The sequence below is a fragment of the Hirundo rustica genome, chromosome 6, assembly GCF_015227805.2.
Source record: "Hirundo rustica isolate bHirRus1 chromosome 6, bHirRus1.pri.v3, whole genome shotgun sequence".
NCBI lineage: Eukaryota > Metazoa > Chordata > Aves > Passeriformes > Hirundinidae > Hirundo > Hirundo rustica.
Window position 1 is genome coordinate 35,453,952 of NC_053455.1, and position 27,153 is coordinate 35,481,104.

General features: G+C 35.6%; 1 protein-coding gene across 1 annotated transcript in view; it reads left to right on the forward strand.

Moving 5' to 3' along the window:
• DPH6 (diphthamine biosynthesis 6) overlaps window positions 1-27,153 on the forward strand; it is a 196,975-nt gene that overhangs the window by 132,092 nt on the left and 37,730 nt on the right. Inside the window, exons 13-14 of the mRNA XM_058421188.1 lie at window positions 1,814-2,056; window positions 24,148-24,553. Coding sequence (XP_058277171.1) covers window positions 1,814-2,056; window positions 24,148-24,553 — 649 coding nt within the window. The remainder of the gene's footprint in view (window positions 1-1,813; window positions 2,057-24,147; window positions 24,554-27,153) is intronic.

Below are 27,153 nucleotides of genomic sequence, written 5' to 3' on the forward strand. Positions count from 1 at the left end.
TGCTCAAATCCTTCAGATATCTTTTTATGACCTTGCTTATGACCAGTGGGGCTAATTGTATCAGAACTGTCCAGGATACTTTAAGAAAGTGCTATCTTGGTCTGTATTTCAAAACACTGACAGATATTTTGTCGTTAATTAGTATTCATATTATGTCTCAAACAATCTGTTCAAGAATAGGGGAAGTGAACTGGTTGAACAGCTCTTCTGTCTACCTAATAATTAACATGGGTGATGCATGGAAAGCCAGCAGCTCAACAGGGAAAAAAAAGGAAGAAATACCGTCAGTGTGATTTTTTTTTTTTTTTTTTCTGTAGAAGTGTAAACTACCTGCATCAGAGTTTTTGACTAAAGCATGGATTTCACTTTGCAGAGGTGAAAATGAATGGTTTGCTTTAAAAACAAACCTGTGCCCCTCTGAATCATATCTTTCTGAATTTGTTTCTCGTCTTGTCAGTATGCCACTTGGTAGCTGGCTGGACTCCCTTGTTCAGTGGCACATATTTTAAAATAGCGCTGTAAAAAAAAAAAAAAAAAAAAAAAAGAAAGACCATTTGTTCCTATAAACCAAAATATTGCTTTCATATATTTTTCCCAAATTCAGGATTAAATATAGCATTTTCAAACAATATTTCAGGTATTTTAAACAATTTAAATAGTTGATGTGTTTTGGTTGATATATTGTTTCCTCTGCCTCCTCCCCCTCTTCAGCTGCTAATCATAGAACTTGTATGCCAAATTGTATAAGATACTCTTCCAATAGTTACATGTGTGAGTCTTTTGTGAGACACAGACAGTTATGAGGACAGATTTGGAGTTGCATATGGGTCTGTCACATGGTTTGATTGCCATGTCTTCTAGGACACAGATTTCTTTTTTAATTATTCTTAATTCTGAGGAATTTTTACAGTTTATACAGTAAGTTCTGCAAAATTCTTCTGAAAGATTCCTTGCGCAGTCCATTTTCTCTGTCTTTACTCCTAGCAAAATTCTTCCTGTGCTGACTTCAAAACTGCTTACGCCCACCTTACTTCCCACTTCTATACTTAGTTTTCTTTTGATAGTGAATAAAATTTACTGTTTCACTGATTAGGAAATGCACAGATGCTCTAGAGAAGTGCAGCATAAGATGATGAAAAGTTTTGATGTTTACATTGAGATTTTATAAAAAAAAAATTCTTTGAGATGTCTGAATAATAAGAATAAATGTTTCCTTTGCTGGCTGCTGTTAAAAAAAGTAGGTCTTCAGAGTGTTGCTGGGAAGATTTTGGAAAATAAGCCTGCATTGCAGTAGTAAGTCTGTCCTCCCATTAAAGTCCATTTTCAAAAGGACACCCATCTTTTTGTTCAAGTAGCATTTTATTTTCAATTTGCAATTTGCTTTTATCTTCTGGTGAAATTTAATCACTTTTCGTTCATACATTCATTTAGGTGTTTGAATGTATTTTCACAGTATTCTTAAATTAGTTTACTAAAGATGTTACAGATATGTACTTTCTGGCATGGTTTTATATAAAACAAAGCTTAAGACACAGAAGATTAAAAAAATAGCATTGAACCAAAGATAGTGTGCAGCATCGCTCAGAAGAAGACAAGACCATATTTAACCATGTTGGACATCAGCAGCTGTAACAGTCCACATCAGATTATTGTTTTAAGCTGACATGTGTATCCATGCATGTTTGCTCTATTTGTAACCAATGATGGCAAAGAACAGTAGTATTGAAAGAAACTAGCTGGAAGAGAGAAAGGTGCTTCCCTTGTCTTCTGTAAACTCCCAGAGTCTTATGTACTTGATCTGATTCTCTCCTAGGTGGGTGATGTTCTTTACTGTGCTGGACAGATTGCTCTGGTACCTTGCACAATGCAGCTTGTTAGCAGTGGCATACGCGCAGAGGCCAGCATTTCCCTCCGTCACGTTGGGCGAGTTCTTCAAGCCATGAGCCAGAAGACTGCACTCCACCACGTCATCACAGCCACCTGCTACGTAACTGACAGCAAGAGCATTCCTATAGCCCGCTCTATGTGGCAGAAGAAATTAAGAGAATGCAAAAAGGTAGCTGCCATATCCGTTTTCTTCTTTCTGGGTTGTCTTTTCTTCCTCTCTAAGTCTTGCAGTAATATCAGAATTTTTGCAGTACATTTCAGAGGGTTTCAAGTAAAGGTTTGATTGATCTGTTATGTTCTGGCTCATAAGTGGTTGTGCACAATTGAGAAAGAAAACTGCTTAACAGAAAGTTATATTCACCACTAACTTTGTCGTAATTCCCCAAAGCATTGTGTTAAAGAACTGTTGAAGAACAGTCAATTTCTTCAACAAAAATGTGAACAATTCCTCGTTTGAATTACTTCTGTCCATATATTTTTGCCTAATGAGAAGTGGGCATTTTACTTCAACTTTTTGTCAGTTGTTCTGTTTAGAATCTTTTCCCCACTTGCTTACAAACAATATTATTATGATAACTGAGTTTAGCAATTTACTGTTCATTATTGCTTTATATTCAGCTGAACTTCTAAGACCACATCTAGACATGCCAGTCTATTGGTTAACCCTTGATTAACAGCATAATAATTTCCATAGTGATTTATAATGATGCCATAATAATTCCTGATTTGCATGTGCCTCTTTTCTTAATAGCCATGGAACATCCAGACAGCATTAGAAGGTAGAGGCCACAAATCTTGTAAATAAAACATAACTTTTTCCCAAATGTATAAAAGCCAAATGCATAAATGCTGTATCATTTAATATAGCTTAATAATATAGCCTAATAATTATGTTCTCTGCACTAGGCAAGTGTCTTTACTCATAAAGATATAGACCTCACTTACATGCTTATGCATCACAACTTGTTGTACTAACAAAAAACACTCCTAAGTAATGTTTATTACTCCTCCAAGATAAGATTCAGGTCCAGTATTGAAACTGATTTCTGTTCAGTTTTTTTTTAATTAAATACCCATTTTTGTTCTGTGACCAATTAGTAGCATACCATGGCCACAAACCCTCTCTACTTTCTGATTTGCAATATAAAAGATTGGAAGACAGATTGGTGGTGTTTGCCAGTTCTTTGAAACTTATCCTTTATCCATATACAGTCTTTTAGGTCTTCCATACTTACTATGCATACCAGCTACTCTTTATCAAGTCTTTTATTTCTTCCACTTACTAAGATGACTAGACAGTATTGTATGTGCTTTTTTTTTTTTTTAGCTGCCTGAAAAACACTGATGAAGTTGCTTACTTTTGAGCTATCACTAATATCTGTTCCATGTCACTTTTTCATTGTTCAAGCCATAGCTTAAAAAATGGAAGTGATAGCTTGACAGTTTTCAAGAATCTTTAAGAAAAACATCCTACAATCAGGCAATCCTGTAGGATGTTCATCAGTCTTATGCTGTGTTTATCAGATCATAATTCAGTAATGACAGTATCAGAAAGGAATAAAAATAGATAATGTGTGCCACAACACCATCTAAAAATGCTTTGGAAAAAACCCTAAATTTAAATGGGAGTGAGATGTTATTAACAGCTCCATGTTCTTGTTTCTATAATTTTGTCAATAGGAGGTTCAGACAGAGGAATTAATTTTTTTCCTCTGGATATGCATATTTTTGATTAGTAGGGGTTTATGTGCAAAGTAAAACAGAGAAAAATACTTACCAAATATTTCTGTTACAAGGAACTATAGGGAGGAATTACCCTGCCCTGAAATACAATTGTCCTGTTAATAAAAATAGAGATTTTATATTGAAAAACATTAAATTGTTCTTCAGTTGTACTTCTGCCTCAGTTGTTTCATACTATCAGTGAAAACAAGTAATGCAGTTTTTCCTTTGGAGCAGCCTTCCAGATCCTGTAAGATACTGCCTTTCTCTGTGGAAGACAGAACGTGGTAGCCATACTCTGAAGGCATATTCCTTACCTGTGTGGTTTTGTTCAGGTTTTGGTATCCCAGTGCTACTGCAGGGAGTTCTGCTGAATACCATGACATGACATGATGTTCTGTTTTCACCAAATAAACTAAGTCAGCCAGACCAAAAGTATTTTATTATCCTTTATTTTAAGCAGTGGCCAAAAGCCTGAACCAGTAGCAACCTAAAGATTACTTAATATCTCAGTTGAAATTGTTGTCCTTCTGTCATCCATGAAAAAAAGAGTTTGTTTGGGCAAATGAAACAGTTCAGCTCAGAACTCATTTTTGTAAGCTATACATCATAAAACATTGAATTAATTATGTTGTAAAGATGGAATTCAGACTCTGTATTTCTGTTCATTGAATGTTCTGTATTTAGTAGCAAAGGAATGGTATATTAAGATAATTGTATTTAAAACAGTGACTAAGTCATATACATCAGAACTGCCAAAGGTTTTTTTCTTTAGACCATGAGAAATTTAGCATTCTGCCATGTGGTGATACCTGGTAATTATCTTCTACATAAATAATATTGTTTAGCAATTTCCCATGAATCCTTCTACATGTTTCATGGCAGTAGTAAGAAAAGCACAAAAAGGATTATATAAAATAGGACACCAATAAATTGGACCTAACAGCACATAATATAAAGAGAAGTATGAGAACAGTTTTCTGGATATGTTTATATGGCACAAAAGACTTACTTCTAAGAGCTGGATGTGGACATGCAATTGCTCAAAACTTCATTTGAGATAAGGCCACAGGGTCAGGCACAGTTAGCTGGACTTTAGAAGAATTCTTGTAATATTGTTAGTGACAATTGTCTTTTAGGAACTTCTTGAGTTACAGAGAAAAAAGATCAATTACATTTTAATAAATGTATTTTTTAAATTTTAGATAAATTATAAAAAGTATATTTCAGAATTTCTTTTTTTTTTTACCAGAGGAAATATTTCATATATTATTAACAGAAAAGTGGTTCTAGTGAGGATGGGAGGGGACTGTAAGAGAGGGAACAAACAGTAACAGTAAGCAGGCTGGACTCCCTAGCAACTTCTAAATTGTTTCAGTCACCCAGCCTCTGGTCCCTTCCTTATTCAAGTATCATTCCTTCCTTCTTACACAACTCCTTTCTACTCCTGTCATCCCGATTTCCCTCACTGCTTTTGGCAGCTCAGTATCTGTGCTCCAAGCATCATTCCTGCAGCCTGAACCCTACAGTATAACTCCCTGAGCCTCCCTGAGCTCCAGTTCCCCACAGTCATCAAGGGTTGTGTCCTTAGAGCTGGAATCCAGCCCCTGTTCTTCTCTCTTCTTCCTTCATTCGTCCCTTTGAGTCGCAGCGTCATTGGAAAAGCCATTTGGGGTGACAGAGGAAACAGCAATCTGGTGCAGGCGTGTAAGATTGTAGTAGAAACTAAAAAAAAAAAACAGTGGGGAGGGAAGGATAAGAAAGCAGCCCCGCCAGGGGATCACTCAAAAAAACACCACCTGAATCACTGGGCTGAGGATCTTTGGATTGACATTTTGAATGCAAACGAGAGATTTCTTTTGTTAAAACTAAAATGGTATTGTAAAAATTGAGATCTAGAGTGAAGGAGCTGAAGTTAGTATTTAGTTCCATAGGTTCATAAGATTGCACTTTTGTTGCTGGAGAAATTCAAATATAGTTAAGGGAAGCAATGGTTAAAATCAAAAGAAAAAAAAAGAAAACAGAAGCTGCAAAAATAGCATAAAGACAATTATGCAAACAAATAATCAAACCCAAAACCTAGGAAGACTTATTGGAATTAACAAGTGCCAGCCATCATCAGCTTTCTTCCACCCTATTTTTAAGTTACATTCCTTCCACAGTTTCTTTGTGATTGCCAGGCCAACTTAGGGACATTTCAATACTCTTGAGGAGATAAATTGAGGGACTTCCTCCTGCATACCTAGTAGCAGTTTTCTGCTAGAAAAATTTAGGCTAATCCAGCAGTTAGCATTTAGGTGTTTTTTGGGCTTTATGTCTTCTTGGTGCTTTTCTTAAGTAGCCAAAAAAAAAAAAAAAAAAAAAAAAAAAAAAAAAAAAAAAAAAAAAAAAAAAAAAAAAAGCTTATAGTATTGCTAAAACTTCCTGGAAGAAGAACTGACAGTTTTCCAATTAAGTCTCGTCTTGTGTTTTTCTTTACTTCACATCTTTTAATGACAGTGTCATGTAATATGATGATTTTATAAGCGGTTTTGCTAACTCATTCGGCAGAGTAATCAATAGAAAAAATAAGCCAGATGGGTTGTAGTCCATTTGTATTGGGTGGGACAGATGGCATTATTGATAGATGGAAATATTCCAAATAATTATTGTATAATGATATAACAGTGACTGTGCCTGCAAAATTTTATTAATTTACTTTGTGAGTGCACTTTATTTAGTAGGGCTTGAGTTGTACCATTTAGACAGTACTCCCAATATATTTAGTTGGGAGCTGAGTCTACACCCTAACTTTTCCTTCCCCTACCCATGTGCTTTCTGTGCAGACACATCCCTGTAGTATTTTGTTAGACTGTTTCAAGTGGTGGATTGTACTTCTGCTTATACAACAGATTCCCCTGGGCTAGCTGAGGTGGGCAAGATCATGATTACATTTTTATTCTATCCCTGAATGCTTGTATTTTGCTTTCTTTTCTTATCCTCAGCAATACAAAGAGGAAACGTGCTGTGCTGTCTCAAGATTTCAGGCATTCCAGCTTGCTTAACTGCTGCGTTTTCTTTTTTTTACATCTTGCTAATCCCTGGCAACTCTTGGTATAGCTAGATTAATAAAATGTGTAATTTCTTATAAATTATAATAAATACTCATTTAGACTGTTGCTATTCAATTGTATATTCCATGCAAAAGTACTGTGAGTTAATTCTTTCTGTGACATAAGAGCACATTAACTTCCTAGCAGAAAAATTTTGAGGCCATTTGCTGCTTTTGAAATAAATTTGTTTATAAAAAAATTGTTTATAAAAATGTCTAGATGCTAAAAGTTAGTTTCAGTTATTTTGGTTGGATGAAATACATACAAAACTTGGAGGCAGATTTTCCAGAACTCTCTGAAATGTTATCTCTGATTTCTTTGACATAAGAAGAAAAAAATTATTGGGAAATACTTCAGTGTGTTTAGTACTCAATGTTTTGTTATCAACAGAAAGTTTAGAATTGGTTGTATTTCTTAGTGAACCCAAAACACTGGTGAAGGGAGATTTTACTACAGTGAAAACAATATATTTTTTTAAGATGAGAAGACAGAGTTGCATAGAAAGGTAATATTTCATTTGATATCAAAGTCTTATTAATAGCACTAAGGTAATTTTATCTTTTTTTCAGCAAGTCATTTTACATATAGTATTTTTTTCTTAAATTCTGATATCATAGGTCCCCTCTCTGCAATAGGCAGCTGCCAATGTATTTTCCATCCCCAGTAATGAAAAATCTCCTTGGTGAAATATTTTGTGTGACATAAAAAAAATACATCTTTTTACTTCTGTAAAAGCACTCACGTTTGAACATTAGTTATCTGGTACTCTCTCACCAATAATTTTCTGAGCAAACATACTGCAAACTTCAAAAGTTCACTAGCCCATCTTCTTCTGACAGAAGCTTTCTTTTTTTTCTAATGGTAAGAATTCAGGATGAATGGCTGTGATCCCATGATTGTTTCAAATCCAGCAAAGAGTGCTGCAGTTAACTTTCATTCTGTCAGGAATGCCAGTCAGGTTGTTGACAATGTGTGTCTTAATAGTGTGTAATGCAGAAGTGATGGAAAAAAGATTCACAGTGTTTTATTTGATATATATTGTGAATGGGCTCCACACTTATTTCAGCACTCTGGTAACTTGATGCCAAATTTAAAAATCTAAATTAAACCTTTTGGACCAGATTTAAAAACTGTTTAGATGTCAAAAGATGTAAGTACACCCAAACTAGGATTTTTTTAAAGATAGCTAGGATCAGTTATCTAGGACACTGGGCCCCTTCCAGGGAGCCCCTGCACCATACCTTCTTTGACACTCCTGTAAATACCATTGGTGCTTTCCTGTATCTTTCCACTTTGCTTTACAAATAATGTACAGGTCCCAAGTTATAAACAAGTTAAATCTGGAACAAGAATCTGTCTAGCTACATGCAGTTGTTTCCTGGAGTAATTGGTATGTTTTCATGGCAGTCATTTAGAATGGCATCATGCATCTGTAACAGCAGTCTACATTGTTCAGACATTCCTATGCTATTTGAAGTATACAGACTGTCATGAATTTAAATAAAATTCATGCATTCTCTAACACTCTATCCTAAGTACAACAGAAGTATCTTATGCTCAAATAGAGGAAGTTGAAGATTTTTCTTGCTGCAAAGGATTGGACAAAGGTTTAAGATTCTCTTTTACCTATAGAGAAAATGACTATAAAACTTAAAATGGAATACTAAAAAACTTCCCAGATTTCTGTGAGAAGGTACATATTTTTTCACCATCCTGAACAGATGTTTCTAAGCCAGTAATATTCAGGTACACTTTTTTGTCTAATTTATTATATGTACTGGTTATTAGCTTTAATGCAATTGTTAGATTTCCAAAAAGTGTTGTAAATTCTGTGTCCTGTAGATTATACTATAGGTAATATTAATTTAATTGGTCTCCTTTTACCAGTTTCTTGAATGAAATAGTCATAATAGGAGTAGTAGAAGTAAACAAGTATTATAAGGGTAAAATGACAGATTAGAACACTGCTACATTTCACTTACATTGCAGTAAAATCTCACACAGGTTATTTAATATGATTTGTAATATCACCAGAAGAAAAATAAAAATTTTCGAAAACCATTGCTGACAGTCAGTACCTATGCCTGTCAAAAATTCAGTGGGAAGAATGCATGTTTCCATTTTCCCTTTTTTGTCCCATCAGGTTTATAACATCTATGTTGCTACTAGGTGCTATTCTGAATGTTCCACAGTTTGATATATAAACTCGGGCTTCTTTTATGGCCCATGTTTAGAACACACAGTACATTAAATTGCACAGTGCTGGTGTGTCTTTCATCTCCTGCCTAGTGTATTTCATTTCCCGTGCATTCAGTTAGGCAAAGCTTTTCTAGTCATTTGAAGCAACTATGATGAGAATATTTAACAGAGGTCAAATGGAGATAGTGGAAATCCAGAGTTCCTTGGAAATAGTTTGCCATTTGACACTGGGCAACAGTGGGAGGTAAAAGGTTTGCCACTTAAACTTTTTCTTAGAAGAAGATTATGATATTCTATTTGTAACATTAGTAGACCTTAATCATGTTTAAAAATGAGTGCAGTCAACTAAAAGAACATGACTTTATCTGAAGCCATTTTTAGAAATGGAATATATGTATACAAAAGTTATATGAATGCATAATAGTCTAAAGACTATGCATTAATTTACCCTGTATAATATAGACCAAAAATATGAACAGTAGAGAATAAGAAAGGAGAGCATTTCTTCTGTGATTGTTTGTGGTGATATCTACAGATACAGTCAAATCCTCAGCTGGTATAAGTCAGCATAACTGTGGTTTCCATGAACTGATTTACACTAGCTTATTTGCCATTTACAGGTAATATATCCATGCATTTGAATGTTGCTTTTCAGGTAGACAGAGTGAAGAAATGCATGTCAAGTTATTCAGGTTGGTGAACAGCCTAGTTCATCCATGCTGACTGACCTTCCCCTGCAGCAATTCCCTTATAAGACTGGTTTGAGGGATTCTTCATCTGCTTTGCTGAAAACATTAATTCTGTTTTGAGCCTGTCACTTTTGTGCTAAGCAAGAGTGCATGTATGCATCCACTGTTCACTTAGGTCAGGACCTCTGGTCACAAGTCTGATGTGTGATGGCTGTGAAAGCCATTAACCGTTTAATCCCTGAAGTGAGTACCTGTTGTCACTATTGCATTATAGAGGGACGAATGCCATTTTGGTTGAAAAGTGATCAAGGTCCAACTTTCACTCAGGAAACTTCGCTATTAAACTGTAGTCCAAATTACATGCAGGGAACTTTAAATTCCCCACCATGAAGGATAGAATTTCAGGATTTCATCACTGCTGCGTTATCTGGTTTTGTATTTTATGTTGTTTATTTTCATTGTAATGGTTTGTTCTGTACTCCCCTGTTCTCCTGGAAAGTCTTATATTCCGAGGTTTGTCCCTACCCCTTTTCCCTGTCACTCCTTCCAGTCCCCTCCTTTGGGCCCTGCCTGTCACTCGGCTGTTCCTCCCAGCTTCTGGAGAGTTTAGGTAAGGACATCGAATGATCGGGCAAGAGCCGAGGAGATTCCTCCCTTTATGTTCCCATTGGTTTCTTTAAATGTCCCTCCAACCCTGTTCCACTTCCACCTTATCCCTCACTGGGTGTTGGTTTGTCCCCTCCTACATAAACAGTCATATTAACAACTCATCCTTCCTCAAACTGTAGCAGGTTAATATATTTCAGGCCACAAATATCCTTTCCAAGTTACTGCTTCGAACAAGTAGTTTGATATTCAATACTAAGTAGCTACTCTAGATCTCGGTCTTTTCCAGGGAGGATATTTTAATTTGTCTAGTCAACGTAAGCCCTGTAAAAATCAGAAAACTCAGATCTTGGAAACTAGTCAAACTTAGGTACTGAAAGCCCTTCCCCGTGGCAATATCCTCTTTGTTGTGCTTAGGACCTGAAAAAGCATGCCTGTTTCAGGAAGGAAACTTGCTATTGAATAATGTATAGGGTTTTCCTGAGTCTTCATAAGAGCCTCTATGATGCTGTGTTTTGGATTTGTGGGTAACATACTAATGTTGCACATTTTCAAGGCTTTCAGGGCTTTTGCGCAGTCAGCACATACACTGGGTGTAGGCAAGAAGCAGTCAAGGAGATATCCCAGACTGTATGACACCATGCTCAGCCATAAAAATTGGAGAACTTGGTCTTCCAAGGCAGCTATTCCCCAGAAGCTGGCTGGGCATCAGTCTGCTGGTGGGAGGAGGTGAAGGACTGCCTTTGCATTGCTAGTTTTATTATCTTCACCTGCTGGTGTCCTTCCCTCAGCCCAAGAGTTCTCTCATGTTTGCTCTTCCTATTGTCCCTCCCATCCTGCTGGGATTAGGGGGACATGCAGCTGGCTCTCTGAAGAGGAAGCTACTTGTGACTCAACACCTCAAGCAGATTCAGCGTATTATCACTGAAGACAAACTCCACAATTAACTAGGAAAATACATACCTTTCCTCCCTCATCAAGCTTCAGTCAAAATTAGAGCTCAAAATATCATCTCTTCCTTTTGAAACTATTCAAGAATCTTGTCTCTGATCAGATACATTAACGATCTTCTACTATCAAAAAGCCAAAAGGGGGAAAAAAAAGAGAAATTAGCTCAGGAAAACGTCTTCATTCTTCCAGTGGAAGTACTTAGTTACTATTTTACTGTGTGATCCAAGGGATCCTCCTAAATTTCAGCACTCGATTATCCTCATCTTTGGTTCTGTATGCTGGTCATTATAATAATTTCATTTCCCTTTCTTCCTCCTCTTCTCTGAAGGATATCACATGGTCTTCAAAATTAATAATAGACCTTTAATTTTCTTATTCATAAAAGTCAAAGTAACCCAAAAATAATTTATGCTTTCCTGTACTCCGCTTTCAAAAAAAGCACATAAGACAGTGTGAAATTCCTATTTTGAAACGTCTTCAAATTCTTGCATAGCAAAAATGAGCAGTGCTTCTGGTCAATACCCAGTTACATGCATGCCAGCTAGCAGTGAATAATCACTTTCAGTTTCTTCCCTGTTTTTATTCAGCTTCATTGATAAAAAATTAAAAATGCATCCAGCTGATATGATACCTGTTCACTTCTCGTCTGTCCTTTGGATGTAACATCATAAACACAGATGGTAACACTTGAAATATAACTTTGATTTTATCTTGGACATTATTCAGTGTTAATATTATGTAGATCTTTATACATCTCACTTATAAGCATCTTTGTGGAAATACCCTGGCCATATTCTGTAGGTGGCCAAAATAGTTACTTTTGCATATATATATATATATATATATATATATATATATATATATATATAAAAAATTGAAGAAGCAAGTCTTAAAGAGGGTAATGTAACTGTTAACTGAAGAAAATACTAATTGTCAACCATTTTAAGTTAAGATGGTGATTTTGGTAAAGGATTGTTGCTATTTGTCAAATGAGCATTTGTGTGGAGTTGTAGATATCAACTTGGTAACTGCATAGTCTCATAGTAATTCTGTGCATGTTCTGCAAAACTACATGGAGGAGACATATGCGTATACAGATTTTTCTCCCTCCCTCCTCTTATACATATATATGCATATAGACATATATATATGTATACATTAAAGTATATTAATGACTATATATTTGTATTTTTCTTAGTATAACACCTTTTAACAAGGATATATATTAATATATGTATTTTAAAGGCCATTGACTGAAAACCTTCCATTCTAACCTTCTGTACATGGAGTACCTGCCTTCAGGAGTGTGAGTTAAGATCCCATTCTATATTTCAGTTGTAATCTGAGAGACACGCCTTTATGTTCAGAACAACAAATTTGCTTTCCATATAGCTCATCTTAGTGACTGCTGAGAATGGCTACACATTTAACTAAAACTTGGCTTAGAACTTGTAGGTTACTGTGAACTTTCTCTCATGGTGAGCCTGGCTGGGGTGGAGTTACTTTTCTTTTCAGCAGCCTCTATAGTGTTTTGGATTTGTGGCTAACACTGTGTTGATAGCAGACCAATATTGGCTGTCGCTGGACAATGCCTGCACAGTGTCAAGACTTTCTCTTTCTCCTACTTTACCCATACCCAGCAAGAAGGCTGGGGTTTGGCAGAGCTTGGAGGGGATGCAGTCGAGACACCTGAGCTGAATTGACCAAAGTATTGTATTATATAGCATATAGATTCATGCTTGATGATAAAAACTGGAGCAGGGGTGAGGTTTCTCTCCTAACTTTTTGGGCAGCCCACTATAGTGGGTTTTAGGAAATTGCCTGAATTGCATCATCCGGGTTTGACTTCTGTAACACTGAACTGGGAGAAAACTGGTCCTGCAAAGTTCAAGTTCCAAAGTGTATGTAGGACGTTATTGGTCAATGTAAATGGCTTGAGTTAAAATAAAAGGCATGTGAAGCCCTAACAGTCTTATGCTATGCCATTTAACCAACCTTGTTTTGCAGTCATGCCATATTGAAAAATGAAAGTAACTGGCTGGTCTGTTGAAAACAACATTTGCCTCAAAAATATTCATATACATAAGATGGAATGTAAATGTATTTTCCAGTAAAAATTTATGTACTAAAAAACACCACATTCAAAATGAAATTGCTTGCCAGAAAGCCAATCATACTCTGAGCTGCATCAGAAGAAGTATGGCAAACAGGTTGAAGGAGATGATCCTGCTCCTCTGCTCTACTCTGGTGAGACCTCACCATGAGGACTGTATCCAGCTCTGAAATCCTCAGCATGGAAAGGACATGGACCTATTGAAACAAGTCCAGAGCAGGATCAAGTTGATCAGAGGGATGGAGAACCTCTCCTATGAAGGAAGACAGAGAGAATTGGGATTGTTAAGCCTGGAAAAGAGAGGGCTTCGAGGTGACCTAGTTGCAGCCTTCCAGTACCTTGAAAGAACTTACAGGAAAGATGGGGGAAGACTATTTACAAGAGCATGTAGTGCCAGGGCAAGGAGAAATTACTTCTGATTGGAAGAGAGTGGGTTGAAATTTGATATTAGGAAATTCTTTTCTGTGAGGTTGGTGAGGGACTGGCAGAAGTTCCCCGTGGAAATTGTGGCTGCTCTGTCTCTAGAGGTCCCTTCAAGACCTGGCTGAGCAACCTGGTTTAGTGGTAGGTGTCCCTGCCCATGGCAGGGTGTATGGAACTAGGTCATCTTCAAGGTCCCAACTTGAGCCATTCTGTGACTCTGTGAAATGATTTTTGAATGCACATCTTTATATCATATTACTAATCAAGGTGGCTAGCACAATGAGGGAGAGCGTGACAGTTAGTAGAAGTTCAGTAGTGCCACCAGAGTTTTTAAACTTCTGCCTCCTGCAGCATCAAAATTTTCTTCCTTGCGTTCTACAAAATTTAGTTAGAGGTTTGACAAGAATAGCTAGTGTTGCAGTACATGTACAGATGAACAGATGATATAATTAGAATATGTGAGGTGAAAGCTGATATTTGGTTTGAAAATCAGTTCCAGAGCTCATTGTCAAAGTCCCAAAGAAGGGAGCAGACTTTCAAAGAAAAGGTCTTTGCAATCAGTATCCAAAGTTCAAATTCTAGCATAAAATCTGTTATCCTTAATGCCCACAAAGTAGATTTTGACTATTAACTTTGCTTATTTTCTGTCTAATTTGGGTACACATTTGCAAATGATTTTTAACTAACTTTCTGTCTTGAACAGCCTTAATTCAGTTCAACTCTTTTTCCTAAGTGCTTATTTTTGACACTGCACATGAAGAATAAAAACCCTCAGAGTGACAGTCTGTGATCATGTTTCATGTGGCAGACTTCATTTGCCTTCAGTTAGTATTACAATCAATTTATGACTTTGTTCCTTAAATACTTATCTTTTTTTTTTTCCACATTGTAACTGATATATTGAATGATGTATGTTTGAGAGGTATTTCAAGGATCTTAACTTCAGTCGTTAACTGGTTACGTCTTGGCTCCGGAACCTTTAGTTCCTTGAGAGAAAGTTACTATTTTTTAGGCAAATAAACCAGCTTTTCGGTATGTAATTATTTTCTTATCAATTTTACATTTTCATGCCGTTTTGAGCACCTAGCATGCCGTGCTTGAATTTATATTTAGCTCTGCAGGAACTGCTTTAAATATTATTATTAAGAAGGAAGAAATCAAAAATCAAAGTGAATTTTTACTACAATAGCAAGGTATAGGAAGGTACAATTGCTGCAACAGCAGCCTGGATTAGTGTATAGAACTAACTCACAGCTTGACAGAAAATCCCTGCTGGGGAGGAAATGGAGGGGAACTGGCAGAATTTTGCTACATCTGCTCCCTACTGCTAATAAGCTTTAACCCATTGCATTTTTATTATGCTTGGTGTTTAGATATTTTACTTCCGAAATTATATCTGTAACTATGAGAACACATAAAAGGAAGCTCGACAGGTAGGGCTTTTTAAAAATTTAAAGCTATCAGCAAGGGATGTTAAAGGCCATAATGAGTAAGATGGTTGCCTTCTCAGTGTGGGATTTTAGAGTTCAGGCACTTCAGTGTTGGTAGAAAGGCTGAGCAGAAGTATTGGGTAAAACTGATTTCATAGCTTCAGTGGCTTGTACAGCTAGAAGGCACCATTAGATTATTTATTGTGACCTGTATATCACACACCATTACATTTCACCCAGAAATTCCCATTCTGAACTCTGTGAGTATACTTGCACTAAAATATATCAGACCTTAGGAGTTCTAAGTACTTTATGCCACAGGGTGAGAATGAAAAGGCTGAGCTTCACATGCATTAGGAAGAGGCTTTGTCAGGTTGGTAACTACACAAGCTACACATGGTAGCATGACTACTGCAGAGTAAAGCAAACACCCAAAGGCTTGTATGGACTTTACAAAAGTGAAAAACCCCTCTTGACCCCTTTGAATTAGGGAAAAAAGATATAGGTATTCATATTGTATCAGAGTTCTGCTGAAACAATAAACAGTTCTCTAAGATAAAATAAAAAATAAAAAATTAAATCCCCACTCTCCAGATCAGCTATAAAAACCAAAAGTTAAGACTTAATCTGTGTCATGATACATCAGTGTGAGTAATTAAGAGGGAAAATCAGAGTCATGTCCATTTTTAAAATTAATAATAATTGTCTGATTCTGGATTTCAGGTATTTTGCTCCTTTGGCAGCCCTGCTGGCAGTCCTGTTCTCAGCTTCTCAGCTTCTCAGCTTCTCAGTTTCTCAGTCCAGACACATTCCCTGCATTACTTTGAACATGTTTTATCTGAATAATCAAGGCTATAACTAAGATTTATAACCATCTAAAAATATGAGGGAAATGCTATTGTATATTTTCCATTTGATATTATCACATGCTTACCATAACTGATTATACATTTTATTATATCTATATTATAAATTATTTATAATATGCATTTTAAAATCTTTCTTTTACACTGGTGGTGGCATGATTGTCACATACAATTATGAAATGTATTTTGAAGAGAAAATAAAATGTGTAAAATTCATTGAGTAGTTGAAAACTTGATGTTTGTGGGGTTGATGAGACTGTGCTTTTAGGTACTGGTTTAGAACAAGACTGTGACACTTACCTGAGGAATGATGCATCTCCTACCTCAGTCTTTCAGTAGGAGATGCTTCTCCATTACTGTGCATGCAGAAGCCTGTGTCTGTCTTTCAGCAGGCTGGTTTACATTTTCTGGGTTTTCTTCCAATTTTTTGTAACAAGAAATTGTTTGAGCTTCCTTTGCAAGAAAACTTCCATGTTGATAACTGGAGAAAACAGAGGTGTTAGCCTAGTTACTGCAGATTCTGTGTACCTTCTTCAGGCTTTCAATTGTTTATTTGTTCTAGAGACTTGTTCAAAGCTGATTATGTCTTCATTGAAATGTGGTACTGATTGCTCTTGTTTTGATCCTGTCAGAGCTTCTCAGCTTCTGAAATAAAAGGATGAAAACACAGTGATCCAACAATAGAAAAGAGAAACAAAATTAACAAGCAAATTATATCCTTCTGTACTAAATATAATCAAAAGAGAGCTTGTATGGTTATGTCTTAAATTTCAACAGAACCCTTTTTTCTATCACACAGAAATTTTGAAAATTTATACCACTTCTTCTCCTGTATTGACAATCAATGTAAAAGGCAGATAGTAAGTTGTTAAATTATTCTGTTTGAGCAACATAAGCTATAGATCATGTAAATTTATTGGACTGGTTTTTTATGAACTCTTTATTTTCATGAGTTCTATATTTGCTTTGTTTTTTTATGTAATGCTTACCTATTCTTCCAGTGGCATCATTCAGAGACCATTCACCATGAAATTTTTGATTCTGCAAGGATTTCAACATATCCTTTATGCACCAGAAAGCTGTCTCAGTTTATAAGGCAAATTTACTGTATATTTATTATGGGATTTGCATCTTAAGAACGTTATCCCTTGGTTTTTCTGGTAGTTTCTTCTGACATTCTTGGTTGACTACCATAAAATTTTGGCCCATCACCTTGTCTAATCCTAATAATAGCTGTCAATATATTGTATAGATTTCAATTTTCCTATACTCTCACAAAAATAACTTAGGATATGGTAATTTCATCCTCCTGCAAAATGCATCTCTGGGAAAAGTTAAGTTTGCCCTGTTAATTGCTGACCATTTTGTTTCCAGTTATTAATTTTGCATCATTACTATAGCTCATGCATTTTTTTCACAAATATTCACAATTGTTGAGGTAAAAATTTAATTTGTATTTCTTTTATGTGATGTGAGCAGGTGGAATTATAATCATTATATCAAAAGAATACATTAATCAGAAATCCATTTAAATTACAAAAATTGATTGAAAGCACCCTGAGAAATAGTACTATCTCTAAATTTCTATACTCATATTTGTTCCCTTGTATCTTCTTTTCCTTTTTCATGTTTCTGTTTTCTACAGATAGCTAAAGACTGCACAAAAAAGAAATTACTCTGAAAAATGTGCTATCAGATGCTGCTACAAAAAATAAAAAAACACTTGGTTTGCTCTAGATTTTCCATGGTTCAGTAACACCAAAGTACAGGCTCATTTTCCCAGCTGACATGGTACAAAATAATTTCTACATGACACAGTGGTTACCTCTAGCTTTGTCCAACATGTTTAGGAATGAGTAGAGGAGACTAAAATTTCTAAAGAACTTGTTTCTTTTCATATTTATAGTATTTATTCTATGACAAATATTCAGTTTATAAGAGTTCATTTTTAGTCTGCCAGTTTAGTGTTAATGTCTTTTTGACATGCACCAAATAATTTGTTTTATTTCAGAAAGAAGTACTAAATGTCTTTCTTACTTTTGTAAGCTTTCCAAAAGGAACATTGTTAGCAATTTTATTGTTACAAAACATTGTGGTATTCATTATTTGCGTTCAGATATGGTATACCAGGAATGCGTGTGGCCTATTTATTAGACATATTATTATTATAAGATGTTGAAAAGAATTGCTTCTATCTTACTTTCTTTAGGAGCTGACATTTTTATTCTTATGCAGTTTTCCTAGTGGAATCTTTACTTTTTTAAGTCATAAACCTATTGTTGTAAGAGACTCTAGCAAAGCTGAAACTGGATCTCAGGAGTTTGATGCACTCTGTTTAATGCAGGCAGTGTAAAAGACATTTTAAATGTATTATTTAAAGGCACATTAATCTTGCCACTGTAATGGTGTAATAATGCATACCATATAAGGTTTTCATAAACTCAGCTTCTAAAAGTAACATCACAGTATCTTTCTTTTTGTTCTCCAAGTCACTTCTTTGTAGAGATAGCAATTATGCATTCATCTCTGTCTCTTATAGCCTGATTCCATATTCAGCTGAGAGATAGGCCTTAGTCCTTACACAACAAAAAGCATATTTCTCGTTTAGAACAAAGGGAGGATAGTCAAACAAATTTATATAATAAAGGCCAAAATGTGTACCTTTTTCAGTTTAATTAAGCAAAATAGTTAAATACTTATACAATGGATTTGAGATAGGTTTGTCTTTAACTCATTCTTCTTTGTTTTCATTGGCTTTTAATAGCTCTGACTTGGATTATTTTTTTTAATTACAAAAAATAAGATTAGCACCTTTAAAACAAAGCTCTGTGTAAGTTTTTCATTTCATTCAGCCCAGTGTTTTTCATTTAATTTTGCTCATTCTATTCAATTCTGGTTTAGTTTTTAGCAGTATTGTGAATGCATCAGGCATTCATTAGTATGAGAGTATTTTTTGGCTCTCTGAAGATGCACAGTGAAAATTGGGTTAATCTTTACTAAGAACTGAGGCACAGAAGATGCAAGGATTTGGTAATACTATGAACCAATGTGATAATTTCTTGCATCAATGCAAAGCTCAGGAGAGTAGTATGCATGCAGCAGTTCAGATAACACTTTTGCTTTAGTGTAGGGTTAATTACAAGTTTAGAAACCCACTGATGAGCTCTGTTGTTCACCTTGCTTCTTGGGATATGAAAGAGCTATTTCTGAAATTTTATCCCATTGATAAAACCTAAGGAATGTTTCTACCAAGCTGCCTTTTCACTTCAGTTTAGGCACAAAAAGTACAGAAAGTTCCTATTCTCATTTCTCATTATTAGATATTTTACTGAATGGTATCTTGCTTAATAACTGCAGTACTGTGGCCTTCAACAAGTTTTCAGCCGAGCCTTTTGACCCTTTTTATTTCTAACCAAACATCCTTACACTTTTGCAGATTTGAATTGAGCATCCATCACAGAACTTCTTTAGTGGGGTTAACAGAGCAGTCTGCCTGGGTGGCTACAGTGTAAGGCAGTTCTAAACCCGTTCCTGTGGCAGGTGCCTAAGGCAGACAAACCTCCTGCTTGGCACTGTCTAGGACTGTTGTGTTTTAGTTGTCCATGCTGTCTCTATCAGTTAAGGCAGAAATGAAGATATGTATGTAACTCTGAAAGTAGTATTACAGTTCTGTATGTGATTCTCCTTTTGGAAAAAGGAGAAGAGGAACCTTTTTTCCTCAGAAGGAGTAACCACATTGAACTCCTACTTCTTCCAGCCCTATATTCTGGTGCCAGTATCTCTGCTGAAGAGGCTTAGGCTCTCAAAGCTGTTATCTGCATTCATGTACTTGACTCGGTGTTTGCAATTCATCTATAAAATCAGTCTGGAATATCACAGATGAACATAGAATTCCTTTAGAATCATGGAAATGTTGGAAGGGACTAATTGTGAAAAATCTCAGTCCATACAACAAGTCCCAGTTCTTTGCCAAACACACCACCAGTATCAGCATAAATGTTTATTTAAGAACTTAACAATAACCATAATGGTGTAGAGCTTACTTGGTATTTTGACTCCAAACAGTAGCCCTAAAGAGAAGTTAATAATAAAACCAGTAAAAGCATAGATCTACTCTAATATTCTCCTAACCTCAAACTATTTTAATTCATATTTAAATTGATCAAATCAATTTAGTTATAGAAATCACAATATTTATCTAAATTAATAACATATAAATAAAAATTATCTAGGAATTTTATCATATCTCTTTTATAATGCCCACTGAATCTGTGTTCTAAGAACTTGTTCAGGCTCCCCTTGAATCCCTGTAAAGTTCTTGCAACCAGAGCATTCTCCATCAAGGAGTTGTAGGTGTCACCCACCATCATTTGTTTTGAAACCATGCTCTTACTGATGTGTTTTGATGGTCCATAGCTCTTTGTACAGAAAGAAAAGTGTGCAAAATCAGTTCTTATTCCTTTCCACTCTTTTTATGTCGTGTATGACTTTGTAAGTCTCTGTCTCCTCATTAAGAAGGCTGCAGAACATTTCCAATCAGATCCTCCAGAGCTTTTGATCATACTTGTCCTCCGAATATATTTTGGATCCAGTATGCCCTTTTTCAGTTGAGAGATCCAGAGTTGTTTATCTTACTCAAGATGTTGGTGAACTGTGAATTTTTACAGTGGCATAAAGTTACCCACTTTGTGCTCTTTCTTTACTTGTTTTCTTAACTGCTGTCAGCTTCTGTGATTCTTTATTAACCAGTCCATGAAGACTTTTCAAGATGTCACTTAGCTTAGCATGGCAGTTTTCTCAGTGTTTACAATAAATGTAAAGAAGAGTCACTTTCTCAGTCATCTTAAAATGTACTCTGTACCTTTGGTTTTCTCCTGTGAGTGATTGAAACATGCATTGTATCTCCGGAAGAATATCAGTATTTTCTTCAGGGTGGGAAAAGTCCTTTGTTGAACTGTGGGGTTTTTTGTAAAGCAACGTGTTAAAATAAATGTTTGTAGTCCTTTTCCAGATATGGCATAGATACAGTGCATGTATTTAGAAAAATCTGCCTTTTGGCCTCTTTTTTCAAATTTTCTGTATCTCAATCTTTTACATCTTTGATAAATTAAGCAGCAGATAATCCTGTTGGCAAAGGGAAGATATTGTGAAACATGTTTTGAGGACAGTCTAATGTGAGATAAATAGAGCTAAATCACTTGTCTTACAAAATCTTTGTCCGATGTTTTGGGATCTACCATTTCCTAGCACAACAGAATTGGAATTCTGTCATAGTGTGGTCTCTCAGATGATCCAGTTTACATCCATTCCTGAAAAAAGTTATTGTTGTAGCACCATTTATTTTCAGAGCGTGACTTCTGCATGCGGAACCTGTTATCTGATGTCCTTCTCCAGCCCTCTATAAATCAGATCATGTAGAAGTATAGCACATAAGTAGCATCTTTCTCCATATGATCTCAGCAGTCAGCCATTGAACCTTTAGATCTCCTTATTTTTCCCTGTGACATTCATACTTCTCTTAGTGCAGAGCTACCTTGTAGAATTTGTTCCCTGAAAGGATTAAATCCAGTGGAAAGGCTGACAAGTGGAAATTAGAAACCTCAACACGCTTTTCCCATGAAATTAAAATCATTTGGAAACTGGTAGCTAGGAAAAAAGGGTTAAAGGGCAAATATCTTTAAATGACAACTACACCTACAGATTACTGAAATCTATGAAGATTCGTAAAATTCAGGTACTGCATACTTTTAAGGAATCACTGCTTTCAACAGTGTTTGTCACAGCAGATTTCTTGTCTCTCAACAAGAATTTTTAGAGCTTCCTGAGAATTATTTGATAGTTCTTTTTCAAAAATTGTAACCCAAGCTATATGCTCTTCTATCTCATTTTTTTTCTGATCAGGACTTTGAAGCTGTAGAAGAAAGACGAGACCAAAACCTCTTACCCTTAACAGGACAGTCTAGAGCAGTATCCTTGGGCAAGAACCCTAAATGCATGTTTTTGTTCATAGTACCACAGCCGTCTGCCAAAAGTGTTGAATCTCACTGATGAGAGTGCAGAAATCAATTGTAAAAAAAAAATTAAGCCAATAAAATAATTCCTCTTTGTTTTCTCTCTTAATACTTAGTTATACTGTTTTAGCATCATATAATTTATTAGCAGACCTTATATATTCATCCTCATTTACTGGACAGGCTATCATAAAGATATTCAGTTCTTTAAGAAAATTGTAAATTTCTGAAAGGTAACTCATAAATGCAGTATCCAAGTATAACACAAATATCAGTGATTTCTTGAAAAGAAGTCAGAAGAGGTTACTGTTAGAAGTATTTTTATATGATTCTGTAGCCACTGATGAAAGATTATTAGTCCCCAGTAGCTCTATCATTTGTGCTTTGTGCAAACTCTAAAGTTAAAGGTTATGAGTGTTATGGTACCATACAGGTGCACCATGAGTAGTCTTTCACACAGAATGATTCTCATTTGTTAAATTTGGAAATGTACTTTGTCCTGGCCTTAATTTTCATGTAGTTCTTCATATTCTAAATGGCAGCTGAAGGCAAGCAGAAATAGCGAGTAATTGATTTAACAACCTAAGACAAGTACAGGGAAGTAGAAGAGTTTGTCTTAGTGCTTGATGTGACCTGAGAGAGCTTCTTTAGACTGCTTTTTTCTAACCAGTACCTCAGCACCTTGGGCCAGCAAAATGGCCTTTAAGCCTGAATGAGCATGACTTTTTTTTTTTTTTTTCTCAGTCCAAAGCTCCAGTATTTCATCTTTTCAAACTGTTTTACAGCACTCCAAGCAGAATTATATTGACAAGGTTAGAATTCATCTCCTAGAGGAGAATACTGTGCTCCTACTAAGTGCTAATATAACATTTATGTGTAGCTACCTTAATAACAGCCCTGGCCAGCCTAATGAAAGTACTGAAAGCAAACAGTACTCTGTGAGATTTTATTATGACTGAAGTGATTGCAATTTGAGACAAATTGTCCCTATTTCTGTTACCACATCAAAACCAGAAATGCTGAAGCAATTGCTACATGTTTGGGATAGAATTACACTCCACTATTGTTAATATAGAAGTAAGTGCATTTTTCATGTAAATAGCTCACAAGGGTCAAGCATCAAAGATATTCTGTGCAAAATTCTTGTCAATAACTTTGTGAGTGAATTTTGAAATAAAGTGCCTGGAACGTGTCATTATTTCTTCCTCTCAAAGTTGAGAGCAAGTGGTTGAAAATTGAGCTTGTGAATTGAAGGTACTGCACGTTATATGGCCTTATCGACTTCAGGCAAAAATGACAGGTTTGCCCTGTTATTATTTTTCCTTTCAGAGGTCAGGCAATAGACAATATTAACAGTATATACTGGAATGTAAGGAAACTGGTATATAAAAAAAGTTATTATCTGTGTACAGAAGATGGTGTAAGTCACTAATATTAAAAAATCATAATATACTGTCCTCATAAGAATTGATGGAAAAGTAAGGAAAAAAGTAAAAGATAATGAAGTAAAAGTAATGGTCAAAAAAAGCATTTCAACTGCTCAGGTATTTGAAAGCTATTTAAAACCATCAGAGGAAAAGGAACCCAGTTACTCAGATGTAGCTACCAAGTTAACTAATTAGACATGCTAGTTGATGTGAAAACAATTTAAATATACATTCTCAGTGAGCTCTGCTATTTAAAAAATACATTCTATCTTCTAAGCAGGTTTGGTCAGGATAATTCTGCTGTTTATAGCTATCTGAGCTATATTTTTGCTGTATCTGAACTGAATCTTTACTAGTCCAACTTTCAAAATAAAACTTAGGTAATTTACTGACTCATTTCTGTAGTTTGGTAGTTCCTACCATGTTTTTATTCTTCAAAAACCTTTGGTACAAAAAAAAAGTCACTGTATGCAAAAAGACTTCTTTTGATTGCAGAATGAGTGCAAAATAAATTATGATCAGCCTTTTTTTTTTAATGGTACAGGCATAGTAGTGGTTTGAGATTGCAAAAATTCGGAAATACTGTCAGATAAATTCATAATTACTCAAGATGACTTCTCAGTGGGGAAAAGCAATAAATGTACTGCATATACATTTTTAATATTTTAACTGAATATGAGCAACAATTTCTACATTTCTGTAATGCGGACAATATTTTGTTTATCTTTTAGGTTGAAGATTCAGAGATAGATCATGATGAAACTGCACTATGTGGGTTGCTTGCTGTGGTTGTAATATCTCACCTACCCAGAGATGCTGCCATTGAATGGCATGTTGTTGCAGTAGTTGATAATCCACTGCAAAGAAAACATTTCGCAATGAAGATGCTGTCAGAGGGCTTCCAAATTGAGTGCGAATCTGTGGAATCTAGTTCTGCGTCTTGCGCATCAATCTCCATGCGCCTGAGCTTGATTTCATCATCCACTTCTCACCTTGATTTAGATGGACCTCTTCATGACTTAGTTGCTATGTTTAAACAAGCTATCGACAAACTTTCAGAAGACTGCAGGGCCAGTCCTTTGTCCTTTAGAGCTTTCTTCAAGGACCATGTCTTTGATGCTGAAACACTACGAAAAGGTAAGACTTACCATGACAGGAACTAGGTGTAATACTAAGCAAAAGGTGCTTCTTATCTACTTCTGCATCAGATTTCATTGGAGAAAAAAAAAAAAAAAATAGAGGAGTGTTTCAAAGATAGGTAGCCAGGAAGGCCAATGGCATCCTGGCCTGTATCAGCAATAGTGTGGCCAGCAGGACCAGGGCATGGATTGTCCCCCTGTACTCAGCACTGATGAGGCCACACCTCTAATCCTGTGTTCAGTTTTGGGACCCTCACTGCAAAAGAGACATTGAAGTGCTGGAGCATGTCCAGAGAAGGACAACAGAGCTGGCAAAGGGTCTAGAGAGTAAGATATGTGAGGATAGGCTGAGGGAACTGGGGGTTTTTAGCCTGGAGAAAAAGAGGCTCAGAGACCCTACTGGTCCCTACAACAGCCTGAAAGGAGGTTGTAGCCAGGTGGGGGCTGAGCTCTTCTCCCAGGTAACAAATGACAGAACAAGAGGAAAGAGCCTCAAGGTGCACCAAGGAAAGCTGAGTTTGAATATGAGTAATAATTTCTTCACCAAAAGGGTTATCAAGCATTGGAACAGGCTGCCTAGGGAAGTAGTGGAGTCACCACCCCTGGAGGTATTTTAAAGGTGTAGTAGACTGATGCTTAGGGGCATGCTTTAGTGGTAGATCTGGCAGTGTTAGATTTACAGCTGGACTCAATAACCTTGGAAGTGTTTTCCAACCCAAACAATTCTACAGTTCTACAATTAAGATACATTTGTTCTTTTTCTGGCTACAAGGCACGTTTCTCATATTGAAAGGCTTTGTTCTTGGACATTCTGAAGTCCAGGCAGGATAAAGTCCTGAATTACTTTTGTTCTAATCTCATGTCTGCTTTTGAGTAGGAGGTTGGATTATATGAACTTGCTCTAGTTATCCTGACTTTCCATGCAAGAGAAATATGGCCACCAGTGTAGGGAGAACGAATCTTTTGCTTAAAAGTGTTTTGTTTAAAAGTGTCTTTTTGTCACAGTTGAGAACCATGTTCAAATAATCAATTTCTGCCTTATAGCAGGAACTCTTTTGAGAATAAATAACGAAATATTAATAAGGAAAAATAATTAAAATAAGGAAATGGTGGTGTATCTTCTGGAATAGAGGGTGACTGGTTTTGAACATGGGCTGATTTTTAACTAACTTATTTAAATAGAGCGTGCTATCCAAACAAATTTGCTGGATTTTCCCCCAATGTTTATTTTTTCAGACTCTCATTCTCTTACCAAGTAAAGAGAATACAGAGCAAAAAATGTAATATTGCAACTGCAATTTATTTCTTATGTTGTAGATCTGCATTTTGGTCTATTCTCTATTTGGGACAGCTAACATTATGCAGGAGCAGAAAAGCTTATTTTATCTTTCAGACCTACAAAACTGGTAGACCATACTTGTATTGAAATCAGTAAGAACTTTGTTATCAAGAAGAAACAAAATCAGGTCCTTAGTCTATATTTATCTCAAACATGCATGCACTTTAAAAATCCTTGCAGACCACAACTGATCCATATTAATTAGCTGACATAAATGTTAGCCCTCAAATATTCTACTGTCCTATTTTTTTTCTTAACCTGCAGCAGTTTTTGAAGAAAATTCAACTTGACATTGTTTAATAGATTTAAAGTACAGGAATTGAAAGCTATAAAAATGTGGCATAGAATAAGCATATTTAATCCAGGAAGCAAGGAATGAACATATAGTCTGACAGAATGTTGTTGTTTTTACTACATCTTGTTTAAGAGCTAAAAAGAAACCTGATAAAACATGCTTCTGGCATGGGATTAACATTACTATTTCGCCTGCTTTCTTTCTGATATTTCTCAGGCCATAGAGTAATTACTTCCAAACAAATTTCCTTTGCTTCCTAAAATATATTTCTCAGTATAATGTATTAATTGAATGCATAAAAATTTGATTCAGTTCCGTTCATTTTATACTACTAATAGCATAGACATAGAAGGATTTGTGTGATTGTCATATAATCATTTTTGTTGTGTTCAGATCTCTGCACTGTCATAATAATTCCTGTCATTATACCAATTTTATCATTATCCCCACTGGTAAGATATACATGCTTGCAAATCTGTAGAATATATAGACTACATTAAATTTACAAGGAGCACTAATTCACCGATGAAGAATTTTAAAATAAAATTTTTCTTCTTAGGAAAAATTTCTAGAAAGTTCATGCAATGGAAGAATAAGTGTGGTATATATTCAAAAAAAAATTCTCCAGTTACAGTGGTTGTTGCTGAAGTGTGTCTTGCTGATAATTTCTGTAAGAACACTATGTATATGTATAAGTATATGTATGTGTATGTGTATGTGTATGTGTATGTGTATGTGTATGTGTATGTGTATATACACCGACACACTTTTTCTGGTTCAAAATCAGAAGTCTTAATATATTGGTAAGACACAGGACATATTCAAGTGCACTGGTAATATGTGTTCTTGGAGCTTTGTAAGACATCTAGTCTCCAGTGAAGCATGCAGCATATTAGTGAATGATGTCCTTGACTGTCTTTTGCACTAGTAGTATAATTCTACTTCTCATAACTTGAAATATACA